This window comes from Serinus canaria, chromosome 9 (genome assembly GCF_022539315.1).
Source record: "Serinus canaria isolate serCan28SL12 chromosome 9, serCan2020, whole genome shotgun sequence".
Taxonomy (NCBI): Eukaryota; Metazoa; Chordata; class Aves; order Passeriformes; family Fringillidae; genus Serinus; species Serinus canaria.
In genome coordinates, this window is record NC_066323.1 from 14889749 (window position 1) to 14917282 (window position 27534).

Below are 27534 nucleotides of genomic sequence, written 5' to 3' on the forward strand. Positions count from 1 at the left end.
TGGGTTTTTAACAAATCCTCCTGCATCCAAGCATGAGGCATTACCCAGGCAGCCTCAGGGGAGCAGGGAGGGCCAGGGGCAGCTTTTGTGTCTGGAAAAAAGGTTCTTTGGTGCAGCTTTGGAACCTGCAGAGACTTTGCTTTTTTGTGGCATTTCTGGACTCCACAGGGAAGAGCAGTGCCTGCAGACCTCTAGAGTGTGTGTGTCTGTCCTTGTGGGTGTCAGGGCACAGTGGGATGCCCGAACCCATGAAACAGCTGAATGTGGCCTTGATGCTGGTTTGGTGCTGGCTCCTCGGGGGGGCCACCCCGGCACTGACCGGACAGGGGTGATCCTGCCCCCAGCTGGTGGCTCCCTGTGCTCCGTGACCCCGCATTGCCAGCAGCAGCGGCCTTACAGAGCCCTGACACGTCCTACGTGCTTGGCAGCAGCTTGAGCCACCTGCAGAACCAGAGGAAAAAGTTTCAGCTGCGGAGAAGCACCGTCCCATGGGGAAGGCTCCTCTGAGCCGGGGGGTACCCTCCCAGGCAGCGCACAGCGAACGCCAGTGGGGAGACCGGCACCGCTGCCCGAGAGGCCGTGCGGGGCCGGGACACGCCGGGCTGTGCCAGCACCTGGGGGGAGGCGCTGTCCCGGTCAGCACAGGCGTCCAGGTGGGATGTTTGCCGTGCCCGGGAGGATGGAGGCCGTGCCCAGGTGGGATCGATGCTGTGCCCGGACATGCTGTGTTCGGGGGATACCGTGCCCAGGGAATGAATGCCCTGCCTGGGTGGTTTCTTGCCCAGGTGGGACGGATGCTATACCCGAGCGATGGATGCCATGCCCAGGTGGATGGATGCCGTGCCCAGGTGGGATGGATGCCGTGCCCGGGGAATGGTTACCGAGCCCGGGGGATGGTTACCGAGCCCGGGGGGGCCGTGCCCGAGGACCGGCGCTGCCGGGCGGGTCCGCGCGTGGCCCCCACGCGTGGGCGGGACGGGGCGGGGCGGGGCGGGGCGTGCGCCCGCAGAGAGCCGCGCGCGGCCGCGCTCGGCAGCGCCTCCCGCCGCCGCGGCACCATGTGGCAGCCGGCCACGGAGCGGCTGCAGGTAGGGGGGCCGGCCGGGGTCCGAGCCTCAGGGGGCGGCGGGGCCGCGCGGCTCCGGGGTGGCAGCGGGACCGGCGAAGCATCACCCCCGTACCGGGAGTTCGTGGCAACTTCTCCCCCCGCCGGCGCGGAGGGCGGGTGTGCGGGGGCACGGGACACGCACGCACACACACACAGTGCGGGGCCACTGCCCCGGCGGCATCCCGAGTGTCGCTGCTCGGCGGCTCCGGCGCTCCCGGTAGAGTTGGGTGCTGGCCGCGAGCGGCGGCGGGGCTCGGCGGGGGACGCGCCGTTCGGGGGCTTCTCCGGCGCCGCCTCGGGTGAGGGACACCCCCGGGCCGGCCCTGCCTAAAATAACAAGGTGCTATTATGAGGGTCCCTCGGAGCGGCGCACGGGGGATGCGGAGTCCGCGGGAGTCCTTTGGCACCCCCGCGCCCCGAGGTCAGGATGTGTCAGGGTCGCCGGGGTACCCCCTTGCCGCACCCTCCGGCGGCGGTCGGGTGTGCGGTGCCGGCTCTGCCGTTGTTCGTGTGGCTTGTGTGCGTGTTGCATAGTCCGAGGAAATCCGAGACAGGCAGAGAGTAGGATGAAATAAAACTCACTTAGTAGTTCCACTGCGTCGGTTTCATGTAGTTTTCCAGGGCAAGTGTCGAGTGAGAGAGAATTGGATATCTTAGATAAGAATCAATGGGCACAGCAGATGACAAGAAAAGGTTATTGCTACTTTTGCAATTCAAAATGAGAATTTACTTTGAGATCGTCAAGCAGAAAATTCAGCAGTTTGATTGGAGTTGATAATAGAGCCAAGCTGAGAGATCCGTGAGCTTTAATCTTCACCAGCCAGTTATGGGAATAATTCCTGGTCTGAAAAAGCCACACTTTCCTCTACAATGAAATGCTTGATTTTTAGTGGATAGAAATGAGGTACCACATACATAGTTGATGGATTCCAGGGTAAAACTATGTGAGTGTATTATTAGTTATTTCTTTCCCTGTCTGCTAGACACAAGCGGCAGGATGCCCTGAATGAAGGAGTTAATGGTCTTGGGCACTGTGGAGGCAGGGGTGTTCCCTGGGGAGATGCTCGTGCAGGGGACACAACTCAGGTGAGGCTGCACCCGGTGGCTGGTGACAAAGGAGAAAGGGAAAGCCTAGGTTAGTAGTGTTGTGCTGTTTTGGATTGTACAGAATGGCTTTGTGTCCCCTTTGTGGAATTAGGGAGGTGTTAAAATAACAAGGTGCTATTATGACAAATATCTGATACTGCCTACAAGAGTATGCAAGGCTAAAGAGAACCAAATGCTTGTGTTTTGCAGAATAAGCTTGTGAGTGTAACCTTGTTTAGCCTTGTTTAGCTGTATCCTGTGCACTGTTTCGGGTCTGGCCTTAGGGAGCAGGTGGGAATGGCTCTGTGCTGTGGGGAACCAGGGCTGTAAGGAGGGGAGGTGATTGATCACTGGGCTTCTCACTTACCTGTTGCAGCAGAACCCAAGCTGTAGCAAGGGGAGCCTGTGTTCCTCCCTGCTTTTGAAAGGGAGCCACAAGCATCAAAGTTCTCAGCAGTGGCCAGTAACTTTGGTTGCTTTGGTTGATTTGGCTGGAGTCTCCAGGCATCCTGAGCTGATCAAAATGCTGAGTGCCTGTAAATGTACTTTTTGCCAACAGGAGTTTCTGGGGAAGTACGTGAATAACTGTAGATGCTCTAAAAAATAAAGAAATCTGGGGACTCAAAATTGCAGAATTAAAGGATGGTTTGGACTTGTGCCAGCTTCTGAAATGGGGAGAAAGCCTTGGAAAAGTCATGGGAATCCCATAATAATTCTGTGTTCACACAAGGGGCTAAAAACAATGTAGCGAATTGTGGACAAAGTGAATGCAGTAAGGGGAAGGATGCTGGGTAACTAGGATGAGATCCTGCAACTGAAAGCTTAATCCTAATCCAAATATATATGAGCTAGAGTTACATGGGCAATAAACTATCTAATAACCCAAACCCCTCTGATTTTTTTTTTTCCCTCCAGAAAACCCTTGAAGTGTGGTTCTTTCAAGTAGTCTGATCTTCCCTTGACATGTTTTGAATCATCAGCCTGGCCAGAACTGCTGGCAGCGCTGCCTGGCCCCCCGAGGAGAGCTTGTGCACACTATAAATGCATCTTTTTCCCCTTCTTCCCCCCTCTCAACATCTTAATTTAGTTTCAGGTGTCCCATGTTGCTGTCTTTGTCCCAGGCTCCCTTCCTCCTGGCACATAACTGCTGTGAAACAAATGTTGGTGCTCTGGGGGTGTTGAAAGGGGGCCCTCTGCTTGTCCTTGGCATCACTAGCTTCCTCTGGCAGATAAGCAAGTGTTGTGAGGCTCTGGGTGTGGGATTTTGGTTGTAGCAGGGTGGTTTGTGGTCACTGGGTAGAGTAGATGACGTCTTATGGTCTCTATTAATGTATTCTGGGATTACAGCTGTGCTAAGTCACTATGTAGGATATTTAGGGGATGTATAATGGCAGATACAGCCCTGTCTTTTACATCAGGCTGATGTATGGGTGCAGGAAGTGTGGAGCTGGCCCAGCTTTCTTGATGTTCTAATGTGTGCATGGTATGTGACTTTATTTTGACACAGATGTATCTTGTGTCAATACCCAGCTGTGGGGAAGTGCAGGACTGTTGTTAGTCCGTGCTGTAGCTCTGTACTAAGTAAAACAGCAAAGAAAATATTTTCATCTCTCAGAATATTTCTTTTGGCCTGGTTCAGTAAGAGAAAGTATGAACTGCCTTTGGAAGTGGATGCCTGTTGGTACAGGTCAGTCCTGCCCTCAGAGCTAAGGCAAGCTGTGTGTGTTTAACTGAAATGGCAGTGGCCATCATGGTGTGAAGGCTCCTGTCATGTTCTGACCAACTGTGCCATGCTTCTCAGTTGCTCTTGGGCCTCCTTTCCCAGTCCCACTCAAAGGATGACAAGACTGCACATTCCTGGTCTGCTGCCGTTCACGCAAAATCTCCTTCTGTTCCAAATGTGCTCAGTCCTGTCAAGATTCATAGTTTGTGCTGAAGTTTTTGGCATTGACTGGATGGTACAATTCCAGTAGTGAGGTCAGCAGCAAAGCTCACGCATACGCAATAGGAATGAAGTGTCGTCAGCAGCTGGGTTACAGAACACAATGAGCTGGGGCATGAGCTGGACTTGTCCCCACTGCTGTTGTGGCCATTTGCTGCTGAAAGCTTCATCTGCTGCTGAAATGTGCCCCTCTTCCCAGAGCCTTGGTTTCTGGCTTTGCTGGAATAAGCTTGTTTTTTGATTTGGGTTTGTTTTTTGTTTTGTTTGATTTTGTTTTTGCCAGCCTGTCTCTACTTCCCTCTGATGGAAGCTTTTCCTGTTATGCTGCTGTTTAATGAAGAAGCCTCTCTGTTTCTGGAAGATATGTATAATTGAATTAAATGGATTAGAAGAATAACCTAGAAAATGTAGATACTGAGGTTTCTTCTTGAAAATATAATACAGCAAAGCCTACTTTTTCTTTTTCTTTCCTTTCACTTTTTATGATTCTTTCACCTGTAGCAGCATTGAAGTTTCGTCTGTTTCCTCCAAAGTTAGTGGGACATTCAGTTACATGTGAAATCATATATCTGGGATGTTGCAAGAATATACCACAGGGATCAGCGAGTCTCTGATGTGGTAAGAAGATGATGATTTTTCAGGTAATACAGGATTAGCATTATTCACACTTAAGAGAGATGATCTGGGACTGTATCTGTTTGGGAGACTTTATAGCTTCTAATTTCTGTGGTGGCATTCCTGGCTTGTGTTCAGCAAAGTGCAGGTGAGCATATGGAACGTGTGTACCTCCCAGTCTTCTCTGGAGCAGCAACCAAAGTTGCTTCAGGTATTTAAAGGTCATTCCCCCTGCTGGGAATGCTCCAGTCTGGAGCTCGCTGTAACTGCCTGATCTGATTTGCCTTGCTGTGTTTGCAGCAGACCTTAGCAATGGTTATAAGCAGTGGACAGTGATTTGTGGCCTGATGTTTGTGGCAGTGGCACTTGTTGAAATGATGCCAAAAATATTGTGAAATCTTTCTTTAAAACTATTTCCAAATGTACCCTCTGTGCCTGGTTCAGCAGCCCTTGGCAGCACAGCTGGGATTTTGGAGCTGATGGTCTCAATGATGCTCCCGTGAGGACTCTGAAGTGGTGTTTGAAAACAAGCAAGGTGTCCTCACAGCCTGAGAGGTGGCTGCTATTTGCTTTGTAACCTAATTTTTCCTGGAAGCTTGATGCCAGACGTTGTTTCTAGATAATAAATCCCAGTGGGTGCATAGTTTCCGAGGCTGTGCTGTTTATAAGCCCTGCTTGCAAGTTTCCCTGCTTCTCTTGACACGTGTGGGTAACAGGGATCCCCATGTTCAAACAGCTTTTCCCCCGGAGCAGCGGTGCTGGTGCTGCCCAGCCTCAGGCTGTGTTGCTGGCTGTCCCTGAACTGAGCTATGCTCATGGGTCCTCTTTTTAGAGAGAGTCTCAGTCTGCTTCTGTGGGTGGTACAGGGGGTGGGCTCAGATGAGTGAGAAGGGGAAGAGGGGAACAGACAGGGTTGCTGTGTCATGGAGCTTTGGGCTGGACACTGCTTGGCTTCATACAGGCATGCAGATGGCCAAGTGTTCACAGTAGGACTTAGGTAATTCCCTGTCTGCTCATCTGGAAGTTCAGTATTCTGATTGAAACCCACAGTTTGGGGCCATTTTTGGGCAAGGATTTAATAATGGATGGCTGTAGTGTATTGTTAGAATTTATTTCTTTCATAAAGTTCCACATCTCTCCTAATGTGCTGTGAAATACCGTGCAGGAGAGCTGCGGGTGGGCAAGATGAGATGAAGTGGGTGATGAAGGGCAGGAAGCTTCAAGTCCTTTTCTGGGGTAGGTTGGATTTCCTGAGCCCCAGGGCTTAATTCTTCCATCATGTAACTTGTGCAGGTCCTCTGAAGTCCATAAGAAGTAAGATTGTGTAAGGTTGCTTTACCACAGTCTTTGAGTGGCTGCTGTAGTGTACTTCCACATCATTATGATACAGCAGTAAAACAACAGTGTAGCTATCAATGGAAGTGAAAAAAGTGAAAGCAGCAGTATTGGGGTATTGCTGCTCACCTTTGGGCTGGGCTGTGAACACTGTTTTCCAGGGATTTGTTAATATACCTGTAGCCTTGCATCTTCAATCCACTTTTAAATTTTGTGATTGTAGATTGTTGCTAATTTCATGTATATTACATGCATCCACTACCACTAGTATACACATCAATTGCTTTTCGTGTATCAGGAGCATTGAAAAGATTTTTCACTAAAGAGAAGTGAGCTCTGGCTAGACCTACACATGTGTGATGGCTTCTAGGTGATCACAGCCACTGTGGTTTGGTGACATGTTTGCATGTGTTCAGCTGTAATGTGGTTTTAGATGCTATTGGTGCTTTCAAAATGAGCTTCTAATCCTTTTCAGTGTTCACATGCATATGTGTGTTAAAAATAACAGCATACAGTCAGTTAAAACAATAGTTTTCCAATTTTTAAAGCATATGGAAAGCCTTTCTAAACCGAGCACAAGCTAGTTGTAAGCACACAAACAGCTGTCTAGGCAGAAACTGCTGCAAGACATGTATAGCAAGACTGATACTACTACTGAACTCTGGTTACATTAAATATTATGTCAGAAGGAAAAAATGGTAAGTATTTGAAATTTAAGCCTGAGTCATGTGGCTGCAAACGTCTGAAGTCTTGCAGCCCGGTGTTTTGGCACTATATGGCTTCGGGATATCTTTCAAGGCATTAGAGTTTGCTGCTATGACTTCACAGCAGTCAGGAATCTTTAAAACAAAGCCTTGTGATTCCAGGAGGCTCATCTGGCACCACTTAGCTCAGGCAGTTCTTTTTTTTTTTCTACATTATTTATTCTTTGTAGAAAACGAATGTCTCTGGAAAAATGTTAATTTTGGGAAGCATTCTATGACCAAAAGAAAATCAAAATCAGTAAGAGCCTTGTGGAGAGCCCCCTGGGAAATGATCTTCAGGGTTCATTTACAGTGTAAAACTAGTTTCTTTTTATGAAAGTGCCAGCCTGTGTGATGACCAAGACAAAAAATTTAAGCAGTGATTTCCTTGAAGAAAGGCAAGCTAAAACATTCAGTCTAGTTCAGAATTTTAAGTGCCTGTTTCAGATTTTGTGTGTTCCTGGTGTCATCCAGCAGGACAGCACAGTCAGCAGTGGTGTCCCAGACATTTCCTTCCAGGCATAGCTGAGCTCTCTGCAGACATGCCATGGGTTGGTGCTGAGGTGTTGGGTTAGGTGTCCTCCCCCTTACAGCACTACTGTGTTTTTGATGTTGCTCTGTGTAGGCAAGAGGCGAGTGTGTAGCTGAAAAGTCCCTTTAAGCAATGTTTAGTACTTACAATATTTTTTTCCCCTGTAGCGCTTTCATGTATAGGAATTGAACTTTTTTGCATTTCATATGATAGCTGGAAGAGTTACAGGTGACAGTGTTAAGTCTTCTGAGCTGTTTCTGAATGAGTGGATCAGAACTCTTTGACCAAAGATGTTAAATGTGGGTGATTGTACAAGTATCCTGAGAAGACCTTAGCAAACATTTCATGATTTGTTTTTCCTGCTGACACCCTGAAAATATGGAGTGGCAAATATAAATTTTTGCACAGAATATGAAGGAAAAAAGAAAATTTGTGTATTGCCAGTATTTAATATTATTTTAATGATGTTGCTTCTACAAAATTACACATAGCCTCAGAATGACTATGTTGGTCTTGGAACACTGACGCCTTGGCAGTTTGGTGATGACTTCAGGAGTGTTGGTCTTTGAAAAACCTTCATAAGTGTTTTCATTTAAATAAATGTCCCTTTCACAGATTAATGGCTGGTTTTGCTTCCAGGCAATGTGAGCAGGAGCATTTCTAACCTGAGTTGCTGCAGGTGAGTTTTACTGATGGAGCTATGCTGCGAGCACAGTGCTGCTGGGTTTGGGACAGCACCAGGGCAGTCGGAGTCCTTGCACCATTGCCCTTTGTGGCATTGTGGCTGTGTTATGCCAGACCATTTTCAAATGTCTTTTCACATGAAAACATTTTCTTCAGATATATTTGATGGGAGCTGCCAAGAACACTGAGAGCAGATAGAAATGTCATTACGTGTCCTGAAGCTCAGATTTGTGGCCGCCTCTTTTTTCCCATGCCAAGCTCCCTCTGGTTTGAGAGATGGTTGTTCCATACATCTCATGTGAAGCTTGCAGAATGACCCTGGAGTAAGTTTACAAGTCTTCAGCTGGCTGTACTCAGCTTTGTTCAAGGCCAGGTTTTTCCAGAGAGTGTTTTACCTGGTGGGCTGTGCTCTTGTGAAACCTTACTCACTGAGTGAGTGTCTGGAGAGGAGAACTGATGTTCAGTGTGGTCCCACTGGTGAAGTAACTGCTTTGAAGCTCTTGCAGTGGGATCTGATCCAACTTCACTGGGGTCAGTACCAACCTTGAGCCTCAAGAGCAGGGCAGAAAACCCTGGACTGTTACATGAGATCCAGAGCGTTTGTCTAGTCTCATCTAAAATGAAGAATTCTCTCTGCTATGGAGTTTCCTGAGTAATTCTGCTGGCTGGAAGGCAGGATAAGAGGAGTTTGGGGTCTGTGATGCAGACATTGGGATGGTGGATGCAACATTCCTTCTCTGAATGGCTACAGGGAGAGGCTCTCCAGAGTGAGTCTCAGCTGCTCTGTGGCTTTCCTCGAAAGCTGGGGACCAGCTTTCCTGCTGTCAGGATTAATCTGTGCTGTCTGAACTGATCCTGGTGACACTGACCTGAAAATTGTAGTTTTTGGGGGAGAGAAATCACCTTTCTCTCCTTCCCTGTCATTCTGCTTCAGAAAAACCGGCAAACCAAATTTCTGTTATTATTCATCAAAACTGTCCCATCCAAATTAGTGTGCTGAACTTGGTTTCTGGTGTTGTGTTAAGGAATTTTGTCCTTGGTTTTCTAGTATTCCCTTCTGCTGGGAAGAGGAGCGCTGGGAATTGTGTTATGGTGTGTTGGTTGTTCTGGCTTTGGCTCTCACTGGAGAGTGAAAAGACAAGCAGCAAAATTGTTAGAAAAAAAATACATCAGACTTCAAAAACAGTGTTTTAATCCCTTTTCCTCTCATTTGAGGCTATTTATTTAACCAAACCTTTTGCGAATTTTAGCTTTTCCATGTGGCATTTATTATATTTTTTCTGGTTTTTGACCAGAGAAGTACCTTTTGGAACTTAAACAAACACCAGTTGGCAGCTCCCTAAACTGACTGGTTGTCAGGGAATAGTGTAGACCTCTGTCCCAGCTCGCTGCACAGTGTGTCAGCAGAAGACAGCAGTGAATTTTTTCATCTTTCAGAAACTTGTCAGCTTAAGCATTTTTCTTTTTTCCCTAGTCCATGGGAATTTTCTGTGCCTGACTATAAATTTGAATCAGAAAATGTAGAAGCTTGAATCCTGTCCCAGTGCTTTTAAGAAGGAGCCCATACAGTGCAGATCTGTACAGGCTTCAGTTTTCACAGCTGTATTCTGTTGTTTGGATTAGAATTAGAAGGAAGGATATTTTGAAAATTTTATGTTGGCCTCTTGATAGTGTGGCTGAAAGGCCCTATTGAGCTTGGTACTGTGTGTTTGAGAAATCCTGATAGTAAAGACAGCTTTGGTGCCTCCTGCTAGAAAGGAGTGGTGGAGGGATGTGCAGTGCTGCTGAGGAGTGCTGGGTGCTTGCTTTTTCTGGTAGGTAACAAAGAAAAAGCCCGCCAGTGGTTTCTGAGACACCCAAAGCCCCGAGATCCTCCAGCCAAGGGCAAGGCATAGGGACTGGCCAGGCCTTGAGCTGGGTTCAGGTTCACCCTTGCTGGGCTGGGCTGCCCCGGAGTTATGGGTTTGTGGCCCTGGCTCCAATCAAACTGTGCTGTGCTGCCATCAGCAGTGCTCCTGTTGGGATGATGGGGGAGGTGGAACCCTCTCTGTGACATTCTTGTTGATGGAGCATCGGTGCTGAAGGCTGCATGGATGTTACTTTCTGAGATTGGACAGTTCACTTTGATAAACGAGTGTTAAATCACTCAGATTTAGGCATGCAGCCGTATCTCGGTGAGTAGGGATAGGCCTTTGAATCCATTAACTTTTATCTTGCCATTTGAGATGGCAATGTAACTTTTCTGTGGTTTATAAGGAATGTTAGGAAGCATTTGTTTGTGACTGACTTGTTTTGATCTTGTTTTATTTAGAGGCTCTTATTTTCATCAAAGAGCCTGAAGTTTGGTGCTGGGACATGTAACATTTTCAAAGGGCAATGTTTTAATCTTGTACCTCTAAAATACAGAGTTGCTATGGAAGGAGGAGTTGCATAATTTGAAAGGTTGCAGAAGCACAGGTAGGATCTGCTGTTGCCTTTTCCCGCAGATGCGTGTTGCAATACTCAGTTTTTTTTCTTCTAGCTGTTGAGGTCTTGTTTGACTCCTTCTACCTGCCCTTCAAAGTCCTGCAGCTTCTGGCTCGGGAACAGGACCCAGAGTTCCCAGGACTTAACCCCCTCTGAAGTCTTGGGATTTTGTTTTCCTCAATGTCCATCACGCACAGAGCTCAGATCATTTCCTTGGGATGTCCAGTGGGAAGTGGGGCTTCTTGGTGTGGGAAATAGCCCTGTCAGAAATATCAGTCTTGCTGCAGGGTCTGCCAAGGCACAGGGCAGCCTGTCTGGGCATTATGGCCAGCCTGAAAGCCATCTCTAAATGAATGAGATGAATGCCTTTTGTAATCAAGCAGAGTGAAAAGCCCTGGCACTTCAAGACAGTGAAAAATATTCACTTATTCTAGTAATAAATTCTAGTTAGTGCTTAATAATTCCTTTCCTGAAGCTATTGTCCCCCATCCTGCTCACATTTAAAATGCTGACAAGTTTCAGGATGCAGAAGTGGTGGAGCTCATCTCCCCTGAGGAAAAATCACATTTGAAGAGATGCTGAGCTGCAAGTGTGAGCAGCTTGAAATGAGTCATGGACAGTTCTTCAACTGGAAGGAGACATTCAGAGCTGCAGCTTGGGTCTTTAATCTGGACAAGCTCGAGAGATTTTCTGAGCCTGGGACTGTGCTCCAGCAGGGCAGAGCAGGGTCCAGCTCTGGGGCAGTGAGGTCTCTATAGATTAAGATATCTGCATGTGTTTGTCAGAAAGAAAGAATCTAAGGAGGCTTTGGATGAAGTTGAGTGCTATACAGTGATACTTCTGAGTGTGGGAGGAGCAGGTCATCAGCTGGGGACTTTAGAGGTCCATGAGAAGCCTGGCATGGCCCAGGAGCCACATCTGTAGAAATCTTGCACTGGAATAGCTCACTTCTAGCTGGTTTGAATTACTTTCAGACTCTATTGCTTTTTTCAAGTTGAGTTTTTATTTCTCTGTATCAGAAGTTATTCATGCTGCTTGCATGTTATTTGAAAAATAGCCAGCTGCAGTGTGTGGCACTGACTAGGGAAGTGCCCATACCTTGTTTAAGTTTTCTGCACTGGTTCTGAAAGATATAGCCTGACCTTTCATTCCTCTGTTATGGTCTGAGGGTGTTCTTACATGGATGTGGAGCTTCCCAAGATAAACAGAGTGAATGTGGTTTGGCATTTAAATCACTGATGTTGTATCAAGCTAGAGAGTTTCAGAAGCCAATAATGTCTTCAAGAGATGTTATTTTGTTCGCTTGGGGATAAACTTTGCCCCTGTCTATATGTGGGTTTTGGTTTTGGTCCAATTTCAGATTTTGAGAGTGTTGGTATAAATCTAAGTGCCAATACTAATGCCAGTGGAGTTACACTGTGTTTCTTTTATTATGACTGAGAAGAAACTTAATGTGTTTTTTTAAAAGTCCAAATGTTACTTGATTTTTTTCTTTTAAGAGTAGCTTTATGAGACAAGACTTAATGTCTAAGAGAGCTGAATTAAATGTTCCTGTACAACTCTTTTTGGAAAGTGTGTGCTGTTGAGGTCATCCTGGAGCAGGCCCTGATGCTGTTTGGATAAGGGGCTGCTCTGTATCTGCCAGAGGAACGTCTGTCAGTCTGTCACGCAGCGAGTGCACCGCCCGCTCGCTTGGGCTGGGGGAAACCCATTTACACAACACTTATGGAAGTGTTAATAAGCCCCACAGTCACCCAGTTGCTCCCCTCTGTGGGGGGAACAAGGGAATGTGTCACAGAAGGGTGGGAGCAGGGCCATGGCAGCTGCCTGGCAGTGGGCTCAGAGCATCACCAGCCCTGGTGCTCCATGGTGGCTGCAGCTGCTGCCCAGCACTGCCAGGAGCCTGACACACCTCCAGAGCCTCAGGAAATATTTTCTGTTTTCAGCCAAAGCCCATATTGCTTATTTGTGGATCCAGTTTGTTTCTGAGATCTTTTCTTATTTTCACATTTTCTTGTGAAAATGTCATGTATTTGTTTCTTCAAAGGGTGAAAAATGCTCACTTTGCTTTTTATTTTTATTTCAGTGTTTCTCAGAAACAAACAAATGTTTTTATCCAGCAGCCATCATTACAAAACTGAAGTTAAAGAGCAGTCTGCCTCATCCTGGGAAAAGAAAGCATTTTTTCCAACACGTTCTTATTCTCAAATCCATATATGTGAAGTCATATTCTTCCTAATTTCCCAAAAATCTGTCAGTTTTGAAAATGTTTTTCTTGATTTTTAAACACTTTTCTGGAAGGTTTTTAAATCTGGTCTCCACTGAGAATTTGCTTTAAAATGACCTTAGTCTGCTGTGCCAGCACCATATGTGGCTTCCCATGCTGGTTGTAAAGTAATGTATGTTTGAGGAGTTCTAGATAACAATGTTAGTCACTGCTAACAATTGCAGCTGTGCTGCAGAGCCCTCAGTCCAGAGTGGTTTTGGCTGTGCAACACAGTTTCCAGAAAAGTTAGTCTTTGTAGAATCCCAGTTAGTAGGTCTCGTAGGCAGCAGTAGTTTTATTTAAGGTAGAATTTTATTAGACCATTGAGTTGGAACTCTCTGGCTAAAGGAGCAGGTAAAGGCTCCCTTTGCAATGCCAGTGGGATGGACTGGCCAGGGAGGGAACAGAGCTGCTGGGAGCTTTCCAGGAGAATTGGGGACTATTTTGTAACAGGAACAAACTGACACAGCACAATTTGTGCATCTATTGGAGGGGGGGAGGAATGACTTTCAAGCATATTATTACCTCCTAAATGTAATCAGTTTTACCACAGGGAAAAAGATGGTTTCAGTGCTAGCAATGCCAAGTTGACTGGATCCTGTGTGCAGTATGGTGACATTCCCCTGGTTAACACAGCTGCCTGCACCAGAGTAACTCCCCTTGCTTTGCGTGGGTGATTCACAATATTTGGCATTGTTGTTGCACTCTTTGGCCCTTCCAGTTCTTCCTGAGTATGGGTATGAACTGGGAACAGAGATGGTAAAGTCCAGATCACCAGTGGAACAGGGAGTTGAGCTGGCAGTGCTCACCATTGTACAGAACTATGCTGTAATCTTGTCCTCTTTAAATTCTCATGTGTGCAGTAGTTTGTACAGGTCCAGCCTTGGAAAAAGGCTTTGGAAAAGAGTCTGGAGGCAGGTACCTGCCTGACAGTGCCATGACACCCAGAGCCTGCCTTGGCAGATCTGAGCAGGAGCTGAGGGCTCCATAGTGAGGGTTTGTGCCATAAACACTGTGTGGTGACTTGCTGCTGTGGCTGCTTGAAGCCTTACTGCACACTGCCTAAAGATCCTGGGTTTGCTTTAGGAAATACTTACTGCTGTTCTGCTTTGTACACCTGGAGGTCAAAAGAGAGTGTGGTTTTTCTAGCTAATCATTGTCTCTTGCCAGCTAATTGTAAGTAAAATAAAAAGGGAAAGCATGGAGTCTGGCCAGTGCTTAGTAATGTCTGAACCAACAAGTCTAACATGGTGTTGCTTTTCTGACTTGACTATTGAACTTCTGTGGGAGTTTGAAGTTTTACCCTGAGAAGCTTATCTTCACTTTCAATGTGTAGTTGTTGTTCTTTAGGGTTTCTTTTGATTTTTTTTTGTTTGTTTTTTTCCCTGAAAAGTAGTGGGTCAATATAAAGAATTACTTTGAACAGTGGGTGTGAGATGGCTAAAAAGAATAATGGTTGTTGCTACCAACACTTATAGATACTCCATGGAAGTTAACAGTAAAGGGTCTAATGGGTAGGATGCTCACTTACAGGGGTCATATTTACAAAGATCTGGAATACATATCTCCACACCCAGGCAGTGTTTGGTACTGGAGGGATGTGTCCTCATTTGGACCTGACCTAGGATCAGCAGGGCACTTTGGATGTTGGGGAGGCTGCCCACTCCTGCTTGTGAGTGAGCAGTTTCTTGATTTTCTCCCTTGACTGTTTTTCCCTCTTCTCCTAGAGCAGCCAGTCCTTGGATGCTGTGTGTCCATTTGCTGAGATGCTGTATGGGCAAAGACTGGGTCCTTGCCTGAGGAGCTGAAGAGTACAAGGGGAGCAAAATTATTTCACTTTCCAACATATATGATTCAATTAACATCTTCCTAACCCTGTGTTAATGCCTAACAGCATGAGGTGACTAGTATAAATATTTATTCTTGGTATGTAGCTAGCAGATACGTGGTAGGATTAATGCTAAATTGTTAGTACCCAGTTTAAGTAAAATCAGTTTGTCAGACTGCTTCCTTTTGTGTTTTGTTGTTTTGGGTTTTTTTTTTAATTGGCAAGAGAATCCACAAACAGGGTTCAGATGGCCAGAGCCTCTAGAATCTCATTATCTTAATTGAAAACTGTCACCCTTTGACATTCATAAATGATTTAGCTAGTACATCATTTAGTCACTGGGGAGAAATGGAATTGAATGTTATAACCATCCTTCACCTCTAGATGCTAATGATAAACTACAGCCCACAGCTCTGAAGAATTAATAGCTCTTGGTTTAGAACAATATTTTTGTATGCTGGAGCATCTCAACTCCATTATATTTGGTAACATTTAATTCTGGAATACCTTCACTTAGAAAAAAACTGGAAGGTGCTCAAAGAACATCCTCTCATGTTGCTCTTCAGCTTCTTATATCCTGCAAATGTGTTGCCAGCGATCTGCATCTTTAGAAAAAAATCAGACTGTTTTGTTTATGTTGACCTTTCCTCACTCACCATAGGAAATAAGTTGTTTAGATAATGTGTGAGGATTAGCTGTGTAATGAACTACCACAGTAAACAAGTAATTAATTCTCATCAAAACATATACTGTGCTCTGTGCCTGGGTTTTATGGTGTCTTCTGGAAAAGAAAATATTTTTCTGTCTTAAAAGCATTTCCTACCCAGTGACTAGCTTAAAAGAAACAGCCTGAAAATGTTTCCTGGCTGGAGGAAAGGATCAGTACATTCAGTTTGCCATTGTGGTTAACATCACTGTGTGTTTTTCTAGCACTTCTTTTCCTCAGTTTTATGTACCTACTGGTAATAAATATAGGTACAGAAATTACAGTCTGTCTGAGCAAACTGACTTGATCTTTTCATTTGCTAACGCTGATGCTGGGGTTTTGCAAAGGATAATCTGAGGATTCAGGCTTGGCTTCGCTCCTGTTTGAAATCATTGTTAAAATATTGAAGATTTTACTGCTGGATCAGGGGCCAGGGGGTCATGCCTTTTTTTTTTCCCTTTTCTTTTCCAAGAACTAGATCAGTGGGCAAAATACAGCACTAGTGTATTGAAGAAGACAAGTGTTTGGTCAGTGCTGCTCTTGGAGCTCTGTGAGCGGGGTGTGCTTTGTGCAATTGCAAGCTGGGGTTTAGCATGAGATGTTTCAGAGCACAGCCAGTGACAGATGGGTTTTGATGACCAGCTTTTGCCTTTAGAAAAAAAAGTGTAGGGTTTATTTCAGCTTCTAAACCAGGTTAGTGAAGAGATGTCAGCAGTACCAGGTGCTGTGCAGCTGTTTGTTTGAAGAGCTTAATGTTTTTTATGCGGTTACTGGTCAGCAAAGGAAAGGTGGGGTTGGAGATATTGATATTTCCAGAAAATGGGCAATCAAGGCTGGCAAACATTTCTGTCCTCAGGATTTCTGCTCAGCCTCCCTGTTAATTCAGGTTTTCTGCTGTTGGCTCCTGGCTTTGCCTGTTGAAGTTCTCCACAGGTCAGCGCAGGGGCTTTGGACACTCTGCAGGTGGCATTCCACTGGCACCACTCCCTCTTAGCAAGCTGCCCTGCAAGCTCTCTGATCTACCTGTAGCTCAGGAGGATGAAATTAATTGAGATCATGAGTGTCTTCTGAGTTTTCCAGCACTACTTAGTTGTTTCCAGTCCTGCTGTTTCCCAGCACTGCTCAGCAAGGTCGTGTGGTGTGTTTCCCAAGCAGGGGCTTCCTGGGCTGCTCTGCAGCATGGTGGTTTCCCTGGGTGACTTGACACTGAGGTTTCAGTGTCATTTGGCTGTTGTATCATACTGCAAATGAGTGATTAACTTGTCTGGTTTTCTTGCTGATTCCCGGCAGAGCTGTTTGCCTTTTTTCAAATCATGTATCACTTTAGTCTGACCTCCTCCATAGTCTGGCATTTCTGTAGTGCCTCATTTACTATAGATGTGTGATTACATGTGATTTTCTGTCTTAAATTGTTGCTTTTTTAAGAGTTAGGTTTTATCTGTTACTGTTCCAGGCAACATCTAAAACTGTGATTGAGGTGCTCAGAAAACTTGGAGGCAAATGAGAAGATTCCTAAATTTATTCACCCCTTGAACTCCTTCAGCTGTGATGGTTTCCATACTAGCAGATATGTTACAACTTTAGGTATTTAGGGGTGAAAGCCAGAACTTTAGGGATGGTGAGCTCTGTGATACCAAAAGTCAGATTAGACAACCCCTGTATTTTTTCAGTAGCTGTGTTCTCTGGCAAAAATAAATCTGAAATTTTTCAAAGGCTGGGTACAGAGTGAGACCCATAAATAGATCCTGTAAACCTGCTCTACTGAATTGCAGAACAATCCTCAGTAGTTGCACCTAAAAATGGTCAGCCATTCATGCTGCATATACTCACACATGAGTGTACTGCCATGAAATTCTCACAGAACTGGAACTAAAGCAAGCTGAAATGGAAAAGCCATGCCAATGGAAATAATAAAAAGAGGAGTCATGCCCCTAAAAATGCTACAATGTAATTGCTATGAAAATCCGCATGTATTTACAATAACAAAGGTCTCATTTCTGCAAAACTTTGCCATATGAGTATTTTTACATGCTCTGAGCAGCCCCCAGCGCCCACAGGCCTGTGCACTGTGAGGAAGGGACGGAGGCCTTGCTGAGTGCTCAGTGTTTCAATGCACGTGGATCTTTTCCGGAATTGAAAACATCTTTTATTCCCCGGGCCGAGCTGGCAGCTGGCACAGAAGGCAGTCTGCTTTATGTTTATCAGCCTGGGGAAGTCCAGCTCTTGTGAGCGTACATGTCATCTGCCAAGAGCACCAATAGTAACTTAACTAGCTTCCACCCTCTTTTTTTTTTTTTTTTTTTTTTTAGTTACTTAAATATGACCATTCAGGGAAGCGTTTAATTCTTTAATTGAGGGTAGAGGGTTTAACCTTGTGACATCCAAAGCTTTGCTGACGGTTGGCCATTGCCGATGGCTGGGTGCTGTGTGATTTGTTCTGGGAGGTGCTGTGAGAGCATTTCCCTTTGTGTGGACCAGCTCTGAGCAGGGAATCCCATCTTGCCATGTTCTCCATGCCCCTCAGCACAGTGGGATGCCACCTGCATGACAGAGCCATTTTGGGGTACCTGCAGAGGATTCACATGTGGACTTTTTTTGGGAAATACTGCCCTGTGCTGTCATCATGTGGAGTATATTCAGAGAGAACAAGAAGCCTGGTCCCGATGCATTCATTAAACTATTCCATTTGTGTTAATTAGTCTAATTTAGGTTGTGATGTAGGTATGTAAAAATGGCCTTGATCATTTTGGGTTTGGCTGAAACCCTCTGATCCAAGGCTGTAAATATACCCCTGGCAGTGAGTGAAAGCTGAAGGGCTTTCAAAGGGTCTTCTCAGGTGATTCTTGTGCCCATGTGTGGAGAAATGGGGATGTATGAAAGTTTTCTTGGGTAGCTGAGGAAAATATAAAAGCCTGTAATGGTGTGTTTTACCTTTAGAGTTTCATAGTTACTAGAGTTCTAGGAAGAAAATTTCTTGCATGTATTTTGGCAGCCCTTTTCACCAACTGGATACCAGGTTTATTGCTGGATGAACTTGATAATTAGTTTGTAGTCCGTGTATAGGCATTTCATCCTGGTGGTTTTTTGCAGAGAATAATTTGCCTTTTATTTGTTGAGAATGGTTTTTTTAGTGAAAACAGAACTCCCATTCATGATGGGCGCAGCAAATGTAGTAAAACACTATCATAGCTGGGATTTGTTGTACGCTATGGATTTATGTCAAGAATGTTAATGATTTGTTTATGAATAAGTGAGCCTGTAGTATTGTGAAACATTATCTGGCAGGGCTGCTGAATGGACATTTTGAGAGCAGAGGATTCTTCAACTGAATAAACTGTAGATATTTGTGTGTCTCAAACTACTCATAAGTAAACTTATGTATTTTAAGCAGAAGTGTTTATTTAATGCATTATTATCAATGGTGCTCATCTGACAGATATGTATGGGCCACTTGATAATAAGCAAAGAGGTGGTTAAGTACTTTTTAAGAGCAGTTAATCTACTTTTAGTGGGCTTCAGTTTAAAAATAAGGTTTTCTTGCAGAAAGCAACACAAATCCTTAAGCAGAGCAGTGTGATGTTTGCAGAGTCAGAGTGGATCAGCAAGGTACTCTCATTTTGCAGTGTCCCACTTGAGTGTAGCACCTAGTTCAACAGAGCCACTTGAATTTACTGATAAAATCACCACTTGGTTTCCAGTATGTTGTACAGCCCCAAATGCACACCTTCCTGACAGGGGCTTGGGATGGGTTTCTGCTCTCTTCTAATGCCCATTTGCTTGGAAAAATACCTTCTGATGGGCAGGGGAGGTGGTTCATTACCATCTTACATGAGTCCAAAGGTCAATAATTATGTCCTGTGTGTTGGGAGTACTTGAGAGACTAGAAACACAGTCCCTCAACATAATAATTTGAGGGGCTAAATTGAACCTCATCCCAGGTAATGGCTCCTTGCATTGCCTGTTATAATTTGCAAAGTCAAGGTGTTGGATCTTATCACTGATATGACAAATCTACTGACCAACATCTGATGTCCAACAGGACAAAGTGAGAGCTCTGTCACTGTTTTGGACTCCTTAGTCAACCTAATGTGGGATTTTCTATGCTAAAGTTAAAAAAAAAGATGGCAATATTTATCTTCTCTCCAACTATCCTTCCTCTAAAGAGTTTTATAGCTGGTTAAATGGGTTGTCACTCAAGTGAGATTCACGCATTTTTAAATGTTGCTAAGCCTCTTGAAAAAGAAGATGACACTGGAGCAGGAAGCTTTGCTGTGTGACTTCATGCAGCCTGGGCAGCTAAGCCCAAAGCAGAGGGACTTCAGAGCTGGATTCAGAAAGTGTCAGAGGCAGTTGGTGTTGTGCATCCAGGCTGCTGTGTGCAGGGTGACTTAACTCTGCCTGATAAATTATGACATTTCTTGAAATAGTGCCCTGTACTTTTTAATGAGCTGGGCTATCAGCTCTGCATCAGTGGATAGTTAAAATGAGGCAAGAATTGCTTTAACATTAAAATTCTGCCTGGAGGACTTCTCTGAGAAATTGCTTGTGATTATTAAGTGAATATAATACAGTAAGACAGCCTTCCTTCTTTGCTGTTCTTTTTTCATACCAACTACAGTTTTGGAAGTTGAAAAATGTACAGATGGAAAGTAATGTTTAAATGGGAAGGGCTTTGAAAGCTGTGCAGTGCTGTCTCCCTTTGAATGGGAATAGGGAAAAGAGGTAAGTCACAATATATTGAGATGAAACTTTCATAGATGAATTGAATTTCCTCTAAATATGGTTTGATCGTGTGCCAAACAGAAAAGAGGCTGAAGCCAGAGCACTTCATGTGCTGAACTGGAGAAGAATATTTTCCAAACCAAATGGGCTGGGCCAAAATGGACCTTGCATTTCTCATTCCTTCTGCTGTGCATGCACACTTAGAGCTAAAGAAATGGAAAGGTAGCCATCCTCTGTGGGAATTGATGAGGAAGCAGCTGTGGGGGTGGATTGGGCTGGCTGCAACCTTACCTGCTACAGGGCAGCAACACCCCAGGGTGTTTTATGTGGCCTGAGGCTGGTCAGAGGCCTTGCCATAGGTAGCTCAGCCAAGTTATCACTGAGATTTACCCCTCTCCTGCCTATGTTATTTCTTCAATGGTGCACATCTTGCTGCCTCTGTTTTCAGAATTACTTCCTGTTTCTTCCCCAGGTTCATCTCTGAGATGAGGTTTCAGCAAATAAATAGCCCCCGAACTCCAATTCAGCAGCACACATTCAGGGATGAAGGCAAAGAGGGAAACTTGGTGGAAGCTGATGAGCTGGTTTGTTCTCTAGATAGACACTTGTGCCCTTTTTCCACTCAGATACCACACCATTAAACACTATTAAATATTGGCAGCTTCACACTAAACTGCATTTGTGATTTCTTTACTGTGTAAGCAGAAAAGGCAATCCCAAATATCCTTTAGGAATGGCTTTACTCTGCCAGGTTGGGAACATCAGTGATAGCCACCAGAGTCTTTAATTTCTGACTATAATGGTGATAAAACATGAAAGTGGAAGTGCTCATGATGTTAGGCATGAGTTGGAACTAATCAGCTTTCTACAGATGCTACAGGGAAAATAGATCATAACATAGCCCTGTTTCATGTGCTGGTTGAAGCTGTTCCTCTTTTAATCTTTATAGAAGGGAAGGATCACCTTGTATAATATCATGGTTTTCAAAGGATTTCTAACTTGTATTTACAAGAAATTATTTTTTAAAAAAATCTGTGTTTTAGCAGATGCCCTTGTCATACATTTTTTCATTGTGTGTCAGTGAAAAACCCTGTGTGGATAACTACTGCATCCACTCCCCTAGCTTGAACAGCAGACAGTGGGGGTAGTTTGGGTTCTTGTTTCTGCAGGGGGTCACTGTGGCTTCACCCTTTGATTTTCTCTGTTGTGCTATGGATGACACTGAGATGCACATGATAGCCAATGAGTGCTTCAGGACAGGGAAACAGCAAAACTTGGAACCTTTGAATCGTGGTGGTTGCTGGATTGTACCCAGGAGGAAACTGGCTTTGTTGAATGATCAAAGGTCCCCCTCGCTCATCAGCTGCTGGGAATGGAGCAGCCAGATGTTTCTGCAGCCGATTGTCTTGTAAAACTGTAGAATTGGCTTGTCCAAATAGCTGTGCATGCAAAACTTGACTGATGTTATTACAGAGGCTTTTCTAATGTCATCTGAAAATCTGTTCCAGTCAGACAACCTAGGATCCAAAATTGAAAAAAAATCAAACACGGATACCTTCTGTTCCTCAAGCCATCTGACACTAAAAATAGTGTAGCTGGATTAAAGGTTGGTCTGTAGGAGGGAAACCAGTGGTGATTAATTGATGTGGAGTTAAAGTCCCTTCTGAAAAATCTGCGACTTCAGTTAACAACTTGCCCGAGACTTTCCACTTTTGAGGTTATCTGTTTCAAGCTTTGCTTCTGGACTGAAATGACATACTTTCTTTAAAAATGAAAATATTTTACTTGTGGTGGTTTCCCAAGTAACTTACCAACAGTACAAACATTTTTTACAGACTTTCCTCTAAATAATGGTAATACTTGGAAGGCAGGAAAACAGCCATCTGTCATCGAGCTCAGAATTACCCCTCAGCAAGAGAAATGTTCATTTTGAGTGGTAAGCTCTGACTACCTTTTGACTTCCCAAGTGGAGACCTAGAGGCAAAGCCTTGTTTTGTGCCCACGTGGAATGTTTTGTGCTGAATGTTCCTGATTAGGGTGTAGGCAGAGCAGCTTTGCAGTGGGCAGTGTTTGGGATCTCAGCAGCTGTAATGAAGCTCTGGGGGAAGTGTGTGGTGGTGAGGTACAAGTCCTGTGGAGCTGTCACGTTGTGCCCTGGCTGCTGGGTGGCTCTGCTGATAAATGCTCTCCACAGTGGTTCCCTTCTGAGGATGGTGTTCCATCAGACTCGTTGGTCTTGATCATCCCAGCCTTGGACTGGTATTCACTTTGATTGCTTTCTAAATGAGCCTTGCTTTCCAAACATAAGAAACTACATTTAACACTTGGAGCTAGAAAGTTACTTTTCCTAAAATTATTTGTGGAAGAAAGAAACTTCAGAGATTCCCTTGAAAAGTCTTCTGTGAGTTTTTCATTGCAAAATTGGGGCTGACCAATAGAGAAACGTCACTGGATATTCATATTGAATCTCTATGTACATTCCTCCGTCTGCCTCATATTTACAGTTTACCTCTAAATGGTTATTTTTTTCCTTTTCTTTTGGCTAAATTACTGTCCTTTACATCACTGAGTATGGCTTGGAGATCTTTCAAAGATCTCCAAGCCATACTCAGTAATGTATGGACGTTCTATATGCAAATACCTTAGATAAGTAAAGGTGAGAAGCCAACAGCAGGGCTGCAGCATGAAGAATTTAATGAAAAAAATGAATTATAAGATTGATTACCCTTGTGCTTAGTGGTCAGAATGCAAGTAACAAGAGCTGTAAATCTGGGCAGAAAGACATGTTATAAAAAGTATTATCTCAAGATTAAGCTATAGAGGACACATTTTTGCATGATAATCTGCTGGATTTATTTTGGCACTTGTTTATTTGTGGTGGTGGTGGTGGTTATGAAAGTGGAATTTTTAGCAGTCTTGGTATAATTATAGAGGTCTGAATTTGTAAAGCTGCTCAAACATTTTGCATCAGAGTTGAGTATTTTCTTTCAGCCAAATATATGCCTTTTCTTTATTAAAAGAAATATATATCTTGATACTTTTTTCCTCAGAGGAATGACTAATAGGTATTCACAGGATTCAATACTTAAATGTTTTTTCAGAGGCCCCTAAATTCTTTTATTCCCTTCTCTTTCAGGGTAAATAATTTAGATTTCAGCTGCATCAAGTTTGATAAAAGCCACCTTGTTAACATCTGCAGAACTACAGCTCTGTGCTCTTTGAGGGTTTCTGGAATAACTGCATCACTAATGCTTCAAAGTTAAATTAAATGGGGCAGAGGAGGAAGACAGTTGGGAAATGCTGGGCAGGCACTTAATTTATTTTAATTTTTTGGTTCTTTCACATCTGTTTAACTAGCTGCCTGACACAGGCAGACGGGGCCTGTAAATGTAGTGGGTATTCAGAGTATTGCCATCTTGTATTATAGGAATATATTTTAGATCTCTATCTAGAGAATCTCAGGGCTGTAACATCCCAGGTCCCTTTCCTTGGATCTTGATGTTCTATATAACTTCATTTGTTCTAAGCTTAAAACGTGTTAAAACACTGCTTGCAGTACTTGATAGGGTTTGCATGATCAAACACTTGATAATAATAACCCCTCTCCTCCCCCCCAAACAACCCTCTCATCTGCATACCTATTTCTTTTGCAGCTTCATTTCTCAAAGTTGAGCCCAAACTTGAAAACAGGTTTTTTTCAATGCAAAACTATTTAGGTTGTAAAGTGGCTGAGAATGGATCCTGTTTGTGGTGGTGGGCAATCAGTGGAAGGGGGGAGGAAAATTGAGCATAAGGATGTTCCTCTTTGTTGCTGAGTGGAATTTTTTTTATTCTCTAGGTCTTTTGTGTGTAGAAACTTGTAAGTCATTACAGTGTTGAACAAAGTTTGGAGCAGATTGAACAGAAGTGAATGTATAATTACTGGAAACAGAGGAAGTAGCTTTCACAATGTGAAGAGATTGAATGATGATTCTTGTACATGCCTGAAGTCTTCCAATTCTGGTCTTGCTGGAAAGGAACACTTGGATAGTTTCAAACTTTTCTGTTTCCTTTAGTTAAAAAATTCATGATTTCCATCATTCAGTGCACTTAATTTCATTGGCAATGTTGAAGTGTAAGACCAAGACAGATACTTCTCTAAGGAGTGGTAGTAATTCTTCATGTAGGTGCAGGTAGTAGCACATGTAAAGCAGCAGTTAAGATGAGGGTAGTTCTGTTCCTGTTGAACTTCAGATTTGCCAGAGATTTCTGTGTAAGCAGGGCTGTTTTTTTCGTGGCATATGAGATTCCTAAAGACTGGGATTTGGTTATGAATGAGCACGTGTTTCCAGAATGGAATTACTTGGAATGAGTTTGTTTAATGGATTGTGGGTTCCTCCAGAGTGACGCTGCAGCGCCTGTGTGAGTTGTGAGCTCTTTTTAATTGGTCCCATATGTACTGGCAGATAGTATATTAACCATGCCTTGAGGGGATAAGGGCATCTGGTTGAATCTCACGGTGCATATTTTATTTCTTTTCTGGAGGGATTTGCTTTTTCTTCCGTGTTTTTTTTCCCTCCCTCTTTGTTCTTAGAACTGTAGATATGTATATATATGTATAACCACTAGCATTTTGAAACTTAATACTCAGCTGAGGGATTAGTTAAGCTTCTGCAAAATTATCTGAACTTTGCTGATGAGTAAAGAGGAAGAAACTGAGGTTTTGTAGAGAAGCTGGAGTTTCTGAGTATCTCTGAGTTTGAATGACTAAATTGCAAAAAGTCAGAAGCTTAATCTCTGTCTTGTCAAGTGTTAATGAATTGTTCTTTGAAACCTAGACAAATGGAAGCATCAGAAAAGATTAATTACTTTTGGAAAAACCTTGAAAACACGATGCAGCTTTAACCTTTATATCTGGAGGATGTGGATATTGGAAGCCTGTCCTACCCATGGGCCCTGTTGGCCTTAACAAAGGGGAGCACCATCCTCAGCCATTTTACTTGACTCATTCTGAACTGTACAAAGCAGAGTAATTTTGCATCTGACTGTTTTGGCTCGGCTTAACAAGCTAAGGTAGTTGCAGGAGAAACAGGAATGTAAATGAGTTAGTCTGATTTTTCTTTTGTAAAGGTTTCTTGGTGCAAATTCTGTCAATTATCCAACTCTAAAGTTTTGCTGAATTAATGAGACACTTTGTAGAAAGGTATTTTTGATCGCTTTCTGTAGAATCCCTTATTTCTGATGTAGGCTCTCTAGTGTACTACTTTTATTCATGGCTTAAAGAAGTGGAAAGACCTACTGTGTGAAGTTGCCCTGGGGTAGTAGTTATGTTTCTGCACTGCAGTGGGACCCAATTTTTGTCTGTATTCTGCATTGTGTGCTCAAAGGTTTGTATAGCTCTAATCCTGGCAGAGTTCCCCCCGATGAATAATTTGCTGTTGGAGGTGGGAAAGGAGTAGTGTTGCAGGAGATGAAATGCCTGTGAGTGTAGTCAGGGCTGGGGAGGTTCCTAGAGATGGGACAGTAGTGCTGGCCAGACACAGCTCCCTGGGGATGCTCTGGGGCAGGCACTGATGGTGCTCAAGGGGGCGTGTGGCAGGAGGGAAGGCAAAAGCCACCAGGCTTCTTCATCCCCTGCGAGGGCTGAGGAGGAACACCCTGGTGGAGGCTTCCCAAAAAGGCTGACTTGCTAAAGATGCAGGTCCATTCCCTTGGAAGTGGCTTGTGTCCATGGGAAATAGGAGGACCCCTTCTCAGAGACCCTCAGGAGTGCCAGGTTTAAATCTTGGGGGTGGTTCTGACCTGGAAAAGGCAGTGCTGTACATTAGCATCAAGGGACTCAGAGATAAAACAGCTCTAGAGAGAGGAAGGAATGGATTCTTGTTATTTTGCAGCTGTAAATACAAAAATTCATTAGACCAGAAATTAATTTGATTTACATTTATCAATATGTAACCTTTTTTTTGGTCAAGAATTTGTACACTTTGTTTCTCCATAGTATTAAAAACTGTTACTTGTAGCAAATAATCAGGGGTGATTCCTTTTTTGTAGCACATGCCTTTGTCACCCAGTCCCTATCCCTGTCTCAGAAAATAAGTCTTAGCAAGGCAAGAGAGGTGCCACTGAACTACATAACTGCTTACCAAGTTATTGCTTTACTGCAAAAAATGAAGGAGAAGAGTGGCAGAGTGAAACACTGGTTTTGAAAGGGCTGCACTGCAGAATGCAGTGGCTGTCTGGCAGGTATTGTCTGAGATGGGCTCGTTGTACCAGGCACAGAGTGAGGATAAAAAACTTTTTAAAGCATCCTCTGACACAGACATTACTGGAAAGCCTCCAAGGGCAAATTGAAAAAGCAACAGCTGCCTTCATGCTGCAGGATTCCATTGTTTTAATATTGGCCAACTATACCAAATAATACATGTACTGGAAACTCATGTTAGGAGAAAAATATGTTGGAAAGCAGCTTAGGGGTCAGCTCAAAATCAAAATGAATGAACTTGACATATCTATGCTGCTGCATGTTCTATTTTGTTCTTTCTTTTCGTGTCAGCTCCTATTTCTTAATTTGTTTCTACATTTTCTTTTTTTCTTTTTTTTTAAACCATTTGCCTTGTCTTGGACTTGTATTTTGACTGCCATTTGTCCTGAAAAATGCTGGAGCTAATAAATTCTTCTGCTTCCACTGAGAAATTCTGGTATCTTTGAAACTATAATCTAGTTTAAAATTCCAGAACTAGTTCAGTTGTGACAAAGTTATTAGATTTTGAAAGTTAACAGTAATTTCTGGGGCTAAAATCTTGGTAGTAATTATTTATGAGAGCAGCTCTGTTGATATACTGGTCAAGGATTTTTTATGCTTTATTTCTATTGATGCTAAAACCATGTTCTGTTATAAAATATATATGCCATGAACACCAGGCATTGGAAACTACAGCTAATTTCAAAATATATTTAACAGTCATCAGTAGGTAAAAGACTGTAAAAGCCCAAATCCAAACAGATATATTTAGATGTTTGTCTTCCATCCAACATGCCTAATTTCCACTGAAATATTAACCTGGGAATTTAAGCAGTGCAACGTAGAGACTGATGAAAGAACATTTTACTGTGGTACTGTGACTTTTTTCCCCTCCTCCACTCATGTCTTAGGGAGGTCTTATTTTATTTTCATGATTTTGAGTGTCCTGAAATGTTGACTCCTTCCTTCCTACTCTGATGTGGATCTCTGTAGGGAGGCTTTATGTTCTGAACAGTTGTGACTAAACTGGGAACTTGGTCTTTGAATATCTTGTATGCTTCGATTTGTTTAGGTTGGGGTTTAGTTTGACTGATGATAGAGAGATATTAGAGGATCAGTCATGAAATTCTCATCTGGCTCTGAAGTTCCCTGCAGTTTGGAGGGTGTTTGTATCTGGGACTGTTTTGTTTGGGCAGCAATCCTGCTGATTGGAATCACATAAGCTTGGCAACAGAATGGGGGCATTCAGCCAGAGCAAACTTGAAGTACACAGGGTCTGAG

At 43.8% G+C, this 27534-nt stretch overlaps 1 protein-coding gene across 3 annotated transcripts in view; it reads left to right on the plus strand.

Annotated features, from left to right (window-relative positions):
- Positions 1–1006: 1006 nt before the first annotated feature.
- The window catches only part of PID1 (phosphotyrosine interaction domain containing 1), an 82465-nt gene continuing 55937 nt past the window's right edge, over positions 1007–27534 (plus strand). Inside the window, exons 1-2 of one of the 3 annotated variants that reach the window (XM_050978162.1) lie at positions 1050–1088; positions 21869–21969. Coding sequence is in view for 2 of the 3 variants with exons in the window: in XM_030227399.2 (XP_030083259.1) it covers positions 1059–1088 (30 nt within the window). In the remaining variant the exon portion in view is untranslated. Of the gene's footprint in view, positions 1089–4758; positions 4778–21868; positions 21970–27534 lie in introns of those variants that run through there. The other 2 variants (XM_030227399.2, XM_050978161.1) reach the window with 2 other exon arrangements.